Here is a 10,675-nt window from a genome sequence, read left to right on the forward strand (position 1 = left end):
TCCGGTCGATTTACGAGCGGTCTGCTTGGTACGAGCCATTATTTCTTTCTTTTGCTTATCCTTTCTCTCTACACCGTACTGTACGCGTTGAAAACAAAACACAGAATGAGCTCAAAACGGACCTGGCTGGCTGTTTTATACCTGCCCGACCGCTCTGAAGCAGCCAATCAGCACAAAGCAAAGCACGAAACGGACCCTCTCGGTAGGTATAAAAAAAAGCACCGGTCTGCGAAGTGGCATTAGTTTCACTTGTACTGTCTTACTTGCAAGAACAAGCAGCTAGCAGAGAAAAATGACTGGTCGCGGCAAAGGAGGAAAGGGACTCGGAAAAGGAGGCGCCAAGCGTCATCGTAAAGTGCTTCGTGATAACATCCAGGGAATTACCAAGCCCGCTATCCGTCGTCTGGCTCGTCGTGGTGGTGTCAAGCGTATCTCCGGTCTGATCTATGAGGAAACTCGTGGAGTGCTGAAGGTGTTCCTGGAAAATGTGATCCGAGATGCAGTAACCTACACTGAACACGCCAAGCGCAAGACCGTCACCGCCATGGATGTCGTGTATGCTCTGAAGCGACAGGGTCGCACTCTGTATGGTTTCGGAGGTTAAACGTCGTAACGAGAACACACATAACATAATACGGAAGGATAAAAGGCCCTTTTCAGGGCCACCAATATGTTTCGCAAAGAATTAGTTAGCATTTGCTGGTATTCATTATAATCTATAATCATGATGATGATGATGATGATGATGATGGTGGTGGTGGTGATGATATGAGAATAGTAAGAAGTGTGCAATAGAGTAGTGAGTAGTGTGAATTCAACCGGGTTCGAAACTGACTAGATTTTTCAGTCCAACAACTAGGTTTTCAAACAAAAGCGGCCCTTACACGAGCATTAAAAATGTCAGTTTTAATGTAACTAAGTAATGATGTATTTCAAATTTGTTTGAAATCTCGTCATTACTGCACCATTACACGTTCATTAATAATTCAGTAATGACATTTTTAATGCTCGTGTAAGGGCCGCTAAACAATTTAACCAGCAGTCGTTAGGGTGGAAACTGGTTTTCGGTTTCGCATCAAGCAAACACGACATTATTATTTCTGGTCGGTTGTGAGTTTCAAACTGCTGTTGACACTTGAGTACTACTTAACGCGCCGCTGAAAAACGTAACATTTGAGAAATGAAATTAGTTATGTTGTTTAACATGAACTATCTTTTCGAAATCATTCATTCCCATTCAACTGTTCTGGTCAACTGTCAATGCTGTTGGCTTCGAATTTCGACTATACAACATGCAGCATTTGCTCAAAGCCGCCTAGGATAGAAAAACGATTGCTGTTGATATGTCATTGGTTGGTTTACAGTAGCATGCATGTGTATGTGTAGCAATTTATTATTTGGTTGGTCGACCAAGTCTGTCGATTGGTCCGAAAAGTAATCGATACTTTTCTTTATTTCGAAACCAACATATTTTTGCTCCGAACAATATATTGTCCATATGGCATGGATGAATACTCCGAAACGCGAGAACAATTGTACCTGTGTTGTTCATAATTTGTTCTGTTTTTCTCGTTAGGTGTTTGTTGGCTGATGAAAGTAAAATCATCAACGAACAAAATGTGTTTGGTGATTGAATGAGGGAAATATGCGAACTTAACACTTTGTGTAGATTTGTTTGTGGCCCTTAAAAGGGCCGATTATGCTTGGCGATTCGTATGCACACACACGATCGGGGGGGTTTGGTTGTTCTCACTCAGTTTACTTGGAGCTAGTGTACTTGGTGACGGCTTTGGTTCCTTCCGAAACGGCGTGCTTGGCCAACTCTCCTGGCAAAAGCAGACGAACGGCGGTCTGGATTTCGCGAGAGGTAATCGTCGAACGTTTGTTGTAATGGGCCAAACGCGATGCCTCGGATGCAATGCGTTCGAAGATGTCATTGACGAAACTGTTCATGATGCTCATCGCCTTCGAGGATACTCCGGTATCAGGGTGGACCTGTTTCAACACTTTGTAGATGTAGATAGCGTAGCTTTCCTTCCTGCGGATCTTCTTCTTTTTCTTATCTCCCTTGGCGATGTTTTTCTGGGCCTTGCCGGATTTTTTGGCTGCCTTTCCACTGGTTTTCGGTGCCATCGTGCTTGACGGTTCTCGTACGTTCAGAGTAACTGCTTTAACTTAAATGACGCTATTTGCCATATGACAGCTCGTTTTATACCTGCTATTGAGAGCGGCGCATGGACTGCCCCTTTGTTAGAATTCCTTTTCCTGTTCGCAGAACGGGAAACAGTGAGACGATATAAAACAGAGGGTTAGTACGGCGGCAGCCAGTATTACTGAATTGGCTGTCTAGTCGTTAACAGCATCTCGTGGATTTTTTACGCAGAAACACGCACACACAAAATGTCTGGCCGTGGTAAAGGAGGAAAAGTTAAGGGAAAGGCAAAGTCCCGCTCAAACCGTGCTGGTCTGCAGTTCCCAGTAGGCAGAATCCACCGTCTGCTCCGGAAGGGAAACTACGCCGAACGTGTCGGTGCCGGTGCACCGGTCTATCTGGCGGCAGTGATGGAATACCTGGCCGCCGAAGTGCTGGAATTGGCCGGTAACGCTGCCCGTGACAACAAGAAAACGAGAATCATCCCTCGCCATCTGCAGCTGGCCATCCGTAACGACGAGGAGTTGAACAAACTGCTCTCCGGAGTTACCATCGCACAGGGCGGTGTACTGCCAAACATCCAGGCAGTGCTGCTCCCGAAGAAAACCGAGAAAAAGGCCTAAATTGCGATTTCCGGAACATATTGGTGTTACCCCCCTTACAGAACCCGTCCTTTTCAGGACGACCACCTCACTGTGATAAAGAAATATTTAAGATTGCTTTGAATTAAAGATTGCTAAAGTTGTGATACGCCTGGAAAGTATAATGCGCAAATCAAGTATAGCGACCTTTGTTCATTTTCGTTTTCGGAATTTTACCCTGAATCGGTGTATCTACCTGATGCGAAAATGATGTCCGCTTTTTCAGTGTTTGGAAAACAGAAGACAAAATCGGTCATACCAGACGAATCGGAATTTTAGAATGATCGATGTGAGTTCAATGGCGAAAATCTTTCCCATCGATTTACCGGAAAATGCAGCCATTAAAACATCCAAACTTGATCATATAATCTTAGAGAAAGTGTCGCACGAGAAATAAGAGAATAATTTTCGTTCGTATCCGTGACGACACACCGATCCAATATAGCGCATGTATCTGTGTCATCGGTCGGCATCATCTCATGAATGGTGACGACCGACTAGAAAAAAAAAAAGAAGAAGAAGAAGAAGATATCGTAGCTACCACCATGATGGTGAATAAACACTGCCACACACACAGGCCAAAAACAAATGGTAATGTAATGTGTATATGAGGAAACGAAAATCAAGCTGTACCTAAGTTCAGCCATCGGTCTCAGAACCGGAGGGCAAGGTCGCATAAACGCGCGCGTGCGTGTGTGTGTGTGTGTGTGTGTGTGTCTGTATATTCATTTACATTACATTAGCGGCCCCTACACGTGGCATTGTTTATTATTGACAACCAAAAGCATCGTCAGTACCACCAATCCAATTAGCTTGGTAACTTGTGTCGGTATTTTTCGAGAAAACGTTTAGAGCTTTAAGTATTGCAACTGAATATTGAAACATTGAGAGAAGAGTTCATTAAACAGTACACTCTCGCCAATGAAAGTTTTGTTGGATTGGCGAATAATTTTGATTGTTTGAACATATTTTCATCAATCCGATGATGTTTCGACCATTCGACTAACATATATTTTCGAACGAATACGAATGCCACAAATACGATAGCGACACGAACGTAAACAATAAGGAGAGTAATATTGGCTACTACGAGAATGCGAGAGGCGTGAAAGAGAGAATGAAAATAACCGACGAACAACTATGGCAACAGTGTACACCAATTGTCTAGACCGAACCGCAGTTTAGTGGTTGGTAAGTGTGTATTGGTGTGCGATTCTAGCAGGAAAAATAAAAACTGCTGCTCATTAGAATATCCTATTGGAAAGACTATCTACTTGGAAAACAGGAACTCCGAATTGTTTTCCGACGGTCCATGTAAGAAATTACTGAAAGATTACTCAATAGCAAGTTGCTTATTTAGCATCGATTGTTGAGTTTCGTTGACATGATCAAACGATGAACGCGGCTTACTCAATCCTAACGCAGTGAACGGAACTCTCGCTGTTCGGATGGTTAGGTTAGCTTAGCAACAATGACAAATGGCAACTGAACGAAAAATGGTTGAAATGGTGAAAAATCTCTCAAACTCTCAAGTGAAAAGTAGTCCAGGTTAACCGGTATTTTTTCTCCCTCTGCTCATGCTCATGGATGGGATATGGGAAATCGGTTTGACTTTGCGTCGTATAAACGGTTGTTCGTTTCTACCTACCACCATCCGAGAGGTAAACAATACGTACATGAAAAAAAAAAACTTAACGACAAAAGTAAAAACCAATCTTTATATGATACCTTCCCGTTATTGTACGTGTTTCAAAACGCTTGTGCCTACAAAATTGAAAAAATTTGTCTTGTGTTTTCTTTTCCGCAATTTTCAGTAGCAAGCAATTTTGTGAATCGCATACCTCAGTTGCACTATTGCGCAAATTGTGTGTGTGTGTGTGTGTGTGTGTGTGTGTGTGTGTGTGTGTGTAGACTGCCATGAACAACATGTTCCAACTTATCGCAAACAGAGGTGCGTTGGGAGAGCGAGAGAGAGAGAAAAGCAAGTTAGAGAACATAAGAATGAACTTTATTATGACTGAGGGAAAAACCAATACCCATACATTGAAGTAAACCAGTATGACGTTGATATACATATGTATTGGTGTATGTTTTTGGAAAGCGGAAAATCTTCTTTTTCGTTCTTTGTCTCCGAATTCATCTCCTTTCATTGATAATCGATGGATGAGTGATAAATGATGAATGCTAACTCAAATCGCTATTAAAATATAAATCACCACTCGCAAAATCGAACAAACTAATGTTTTCTGTCCTGCAGGTACAAATCTAATTGTTCCTAACAAGCAAACAGTAAACTTCGGTTGCTAGAGATGATGTCCGATTTTGAGACATTTTCGTTATTTTGGCACAGGAGATTTATTCTTCTCGAAAACCTGCGATTTTCACGAAAACAAACACACACGCACGCGCGCAATCAAATGAAAAAGTGCATGTTCGAAAGAAATTTACATTTGCTTGTCGTCTTCGTGATGAAGTCTTACCATCAAAGCATCATAGAAGAATACTTTACTATGGGACGCCTTTTCAAAATTTACCCTCTGAGAATGTGATAAGTTTTTTGTTTTATCAATGTCTTCTTTCGCCGTTCTTCGGAAAAGGCGGGAAATCTTTGGTCATCCCTGTACAAAAGTAGTGCCTAAAACAATTCGCTCTCTCTCGCTTCCGCAACGGTGTGTGGCTGGTTTCAAGGAATTCAGTTCCAGCATAATGTAATGCACAAATTGGATGAGATTGTTCAAAACAACTAAACTCACTCAAACCAATTGCCCAGCACCTTCCCTCTATTGCACTTTCTTTCACAAACGGCCACCACCATCACAATCGAAACGAGTAAAGAAGAAGCAAGCAAAACAACACACGAGAATTCGAATTTAACACTTTGTGTAGATTTGTTTGTGGCCCTTAAAAGGGCCGTTTGTTAGTTCTCGCATACACGGGGTCGGTGTTGTTCTCAGTTTACTTGGAGCTGGTGTACTTGGTGACGGCTTTGGTTCCCTCAGAAACGGCGTGCTTGGCCAACTCTCCTGGCAAAAGCAGACGAACGGCAGTCTGGATTTCGCGAGAGGTAATCGTCGAACGTTTGTTGTAATGAGCCAAACGCGATGCCTCGGATGCAATGCGTTCGAAGATGTCATTGACGAAACTGTTCATGATGCTCATCGCCTTCGAGGATACTCCGGTATCAGGGTGGACCTGCTTCAACACTTTGTAGATGTAGATAGCGTAGCTTTCCTTCCTGCGGATCTTCTTCTTCTTCTTATCACCCTTGGCGATGTTCTTCTGGGCCTTGCCGGATTTTTTGGCCGCCTTTCCACTAGTTTTCGGTGCCATCGTTCTAACGTTGACGTGCGTTCAGAGTAGCTGTTTTCACGTAAATGACGCTAGCTCGCCCAAGAAACCCCGTTTTATACCTGCTACAGGCAACGCAGTAGGGACAGCCCCTTGGTCAAAATTTGATCCTCTTTTGCGCTTTATGCTCTGCCTATTCGCAGAACGAGAAACAGCGAGATGGTATAAAACAGAGGGTTAGTACTGCGGCAGCCAGTATTACCGAGTTAGCATCCTAGCTGTTAGCATCGTTTCGTGGATTTTTTACGAAAACAAAACACATAAAAGAAAATGTCTGGCCGTGGCAAAGGAGGAAAAGTTAAGGGAAAGGCAAAGTCCCGCTCGAACCGTGCTGGTCTGCAGTTCCCAGTAGGCAGAATCCACCGTCTGCTTCGGAAAGGAAACTACGCCGAACGTGTCGGTGCCGGTGCACCGGTCTATCTGGCGGCAGTGATGGAATACCTGGCCGCCGAAGTGCTGGAATTGGCCGGTAACGCTGCCCGTGACAACAAGAAAACGAGAATCATCCCTCGTCATCTGCAGCTGGCCATCCGTAACGACGAGGAGTTGAACAAACTGCTCTCCGGAGTTACCATCGCACAGGGCGGTGTACTGCCAAACATCCAGGCAGTGTTGCTCCCGAAGAAAACCGAAAAGAAGGCCTAAATTGCACTTGATTCGCACTGAAACCAATCGAAAAAACGTCCTTTTCAGGACGACCACAATTTTCTGATAAAGAACTTATAGAAATTTACTATTTTACTATCGATCAATCATATTTACTCATGCAAGCGCCATAAGACTTGTTTTTTTTTCCATAGCTTCTAGGATAATTTCCCACATTACAAGTGAAAAGTCGATGGTCGGTGGTCGATTGCGCTGGAGAATAGATTTATTTTTTTTTTACCGATCAAGCAAGGTTGGTTGAATGAAAACGACAATCGTCTGGAGAGTCAAGCTACTAAATTAAATATGATTATACGAAAAACCGCGTACAGAGCGATACCGTGTCCGAACTGGCTCTACACTAAATGGAAACTATAACGGCATTCATTTTCCAAGAAAAGGAAAACTGGGATAGTTTTAAAATACAAATATAATTGGGAACAAAAACATCAACCATTTTTATTGATGAATTTTCGCAAGCTAGATTTTTACGAACGGACTTCATCAATCATCGTGCATAATCCGTCCGCATTTTCATTTGATCACCTACCGATCCTTTCGTCGCTGCTTACCGACTGAGCGAACGAACATATTTGATTGTACTACAAGAGAAGCATGCGCGTAGCAGCGGGGTCGGCTCTATGGCTGCGCACCAATTTATCCACTATAGCGTGTCGGTGAAGCACACGCTCAGAAAGTAGTGCTGCTGTGATGGATAAAAGCATACTTTTTTTTTTTTTCTTACTGTGCAGTTTTGTTGAAGCGGACTACCCAAAAGCGAGCGAAGTAGGAAATATCGATTAATTCTTTGCATGGATTTTTTGGTAGTCCTGAAAAGGACTGTTTTGTTGAACACCGTCGAAATAAGAACGGTAGAATTCGACATGATGATGATGACTGACTGACGATGGGTCAATTTACTTCTTGGCAGCCACCTTCTTCGGGGCAGCTTTTTTGGCTGGCGCGGCCTTCTTTGGCTTCGGGGTCTTGGGCTTGTTGGCAGCGGCTTTCGATGGCTTGGTGGCCTTCTGCTTCGGTGCAGCAGCCTTCTTGGCGGCCTTGGCTGGTGCTGCCTTAGCCTTCTTTGCAGCGGCGGCTTTCGGCTTTTTCTCACCTGCAGGCTTTTTGGCCTTCGGTTTCTTCTCGCCAGCGGGTTTCTTGGCAACCTTTTTCTTCTCTCCGGCAGCCTTCTTCGGTTTTTTGGCAGCAGCCTTCTTCGGCTTCTTCTCGCCAGCCGGTTGCTTGGCACCGGCTTTGATTTTGAACGAGCCGGATGCACCGGAACCCTTGGTCTGGGTGAGCTTTCCCTTCTCGACGCCAGATTTCAGGGCCTTCTTGATGAACGGGGCCAGCTTGGCGACGTCGCACTTGTAGTTGGCGGCGATGTACTTCTTGATGGCCTGCAGCGAAGATCCGTTGCGTTCCTTCAGCGTCTTGATGGCAGCCACTACCATGTCATTGACTGGTGGATGTGTCGATGGCTTCTTCGGTTTTTTGGCTTCTCCCTTGGCGGCTTTGGCTTTCTTCGGTGCCTTGGCCGGTGAAGCAGCAACCGGAGCTGCGGCCGATACGTCAACAGCGGTTTCAGCCATTTTTTCTAATGTGCACTTTTCTAAAGCAGGTAGAACGAGCGAACGACTAAGCGAATACAAACGAGTGTGTGAATGCAGTAGAATCGTGCGATACGTTCGGGCACCGAATCCGTCGGCCCTGTTAGGGAATACGCACATGACGGTTACCATTCGGTGCTAGGTAGGTGTAGGTAATTTTTCTGGACTATTGTTTTTAAATTGTAAACAATGAATCGACAGCAGCGGAAGTATCGCCAAAGAGTGGTTTTATGTTTGCTACGATGTTTGAACTTTCTGCTCCACCATTCGCGAACAGCCGGACGGGCAGTGATGATAGCGAAATATGCATTCAATATCGGACAAACGGTACATGCTTATTTCGAATTGTCAAAAATAGTAAAACAGTACCATTTAAACAATGCGGACTCCAACGAAACATGGTTCATTGGGAAGAGAAATATTTTCTCTTGACAACTAACACAACCCGTTCGATGACGGTTGCGACGCGCACGAGATTGAATCGGTCAAACTTGAACCTGCTGTCTGGCGCAAATCGATCAAACGACCAAAACGCAGTACGAACCGGTGACTAAGCTTTTCAATTTTTCCGTGTTCTGCATTTGGAAAATACAATTTTTAAACAATTTGACTAACAGATATGTTACGTGAGCATAATATTTCCGAACATGCCTTCCGAAATCTGGAACACGATGGCACTGCCAACGAATAATGCTGGCCAACGTCGCCAACGCCCGGGCGTGTCGGTTGTTCTGAAAGCATTTTGGTTACTATTTTTTGTAATGAACTTGTTTTGCCATTTGAATTTGGTTCATCTTGCAAATATTAAACCTGAACATCAGGACAGGTCAATTCCAAGAGAGAGGATGTTTAAAAATTTCGACAGTGAAAAATTAGAATCAAACAAACCGAAGTCCTTTCTAACACAACGAGTCAAATGTGTGGTGTGTTGTTCACGTACCACAAACGGCTGGCTGGGCTGAGAATATTTGTCATCAGAAGCAAAAACCAAAAAACAATCTTTCCCAAATCAGAATACCGGAATTGTGGAGCGCATTTAGGATTTTACATGCAAAATATACGGTGCAAGTATTACCATTAAATAATAATAATAATCCTTCGACACCTCCATCTGTCTAGCGTGCGTGCCAGACATAGTCAGTCTCTCAGTCTCAATCGATTGGCAACAAAGAACTCGAGCAGTGATTTGATTTGATACCGAATTTGAGTGTTGCTTATATTTGATAGATATTGGCCGAAAATTGTCACGTACCGGAAGAAAGCACCGAACCCAACCGAACATTAGCCTACTATTCAAAGATTGGCAATTGCTGTGTATTTCTTTCGCCAGAAACATCCCCACCAGTCGTCTGGGGATGGGACGTTGACTATGTCAACGGCAAGCAAGCGTCTGTCGGGGTAGTCTTGGAACGAAACAAATTGGTATTTTCATGATTTTGAACCAATATTGTATAGTATAGTGTATTGAGAGTAGCAGTAGCAGAGTAATACTAGTAACTGGTGGCCGAATCCCGTCAGAATTGTCAGGCAGTCAGTCACATGGCATGACACGGCGAGTGCACGATGTGTTGCAAGCTGGGTAACAGGACAATACACATTGCTGAACTATGTAACAGGGAAGCAATGTGTATTGTCTGTGCTGCTTGTCTGTCAGCAGGTCGTCTATTCTCCTCTCAACTGCTACTTTAGCAGAAACAAAAATGAAAGACCAAAAAATAAGGAAAACATTTCAAACACCTATAGATTACTGACTTTCCATATGGGGCATGAATTGTGCAACGGATCGGATGTCATTTTCTGTGCGCGCGCAACTTGTGTGTGTGTGTGTCTGAGTATGTGATTGTTTAAGGGAAAATATTCGAATTCGTAAACTCGTTGGTAATTGATTGGGTGGCCCTGAAAAGGGCCTTTGGGGTATATGTTGTGAGATCAAACGAAAGCCGATAGCCTGTTTAAGCACGTTCGCCACGGATCCGACGAGCCAGCTGGATGTCCTTTGGCATGATGGTAACACGCTTGGCGTGGATCGCGCATAGATTGGTGTCCTCGAACAAACCGACTAGATAGGCTTCGCTGGCCTCCTGCAGTGCCATGACGGCGGAACTCTGGAAGCGAAGGTCGGTCTTGAAATCTTGGGCAATTTCACGCACTAAACGCTGGAACGGCAGCTTGCGAATCAACAGCTCAGTCGATTTCTGGTAACGACGGATCTCCCGAAGGGCTACTGTTCCTGGCCGATAACGATGGGGTTTCTTCACTCCGCCAGTAGCAGGAGCACT

General features: G+C 44.1%; 2 protein-coding genes across 2 annotated transcripts; one reads left to right on the plus strand and one right to left on the minus strand.

The window, feature by feature from the left end:
- Window positions 1–292: 292 nt before the first annotated feature.
- On the plus strand, window positions 293–604 carry LOC131427773 (histone H4). The gene has a single exon (XM_058591256.1). It carries the CDS (start codon window positions 293–295, stop codon window positions 602–604), a length of 312 nt encoding a protein of 103 aa, XP_058447239.1.
- A 7,099-nt stretch (window positions 605–7,703) lies between these two features.
- LOC131427774 (histone H1B-like) lies at window positions 7,704–8,378 on the minus strand. The gene has a single exon (XM_058591272.1). It carries the CDS (start codon window positions 8,376–8,378, stop codon window positions 7,704–7,706), a length of 675 nt encoding a protein of 224 aa, XP_058447255.1.
- Window positions 8,379–10,675: the final 2,297 nt, after the last annotated feature.

This window comes from Malaya genurostris, chromosome 1 (genome assembly GCF_030247185.1).
Source record: "Malaya genurostris strain Urasoe2022 chromosome 1, Malgen_1.1, whole genome shotgun sequence".
NCBI lineage: Eukaryota > Metazoa > Arthropoda > Insecta > Diptera > Culicidae > Malaya > Malaya genurostris.

Coding starts and splice junctions, on each gene's coding strand:
- LOC131427773 (XM_058591256.1), top strand. CDS start 293: ATGACTGGTCGCGGCAAAGGAGGAAAGGGACTCGGAAAAGGAGGCGCC.
- LOC131427774 (XM_058591272.1), bottom strand. CDS start 8,378: ATGGCTGAAACCGCTGTTGACGTATCGGCCGCAGCTCCGGTTGCTGCT.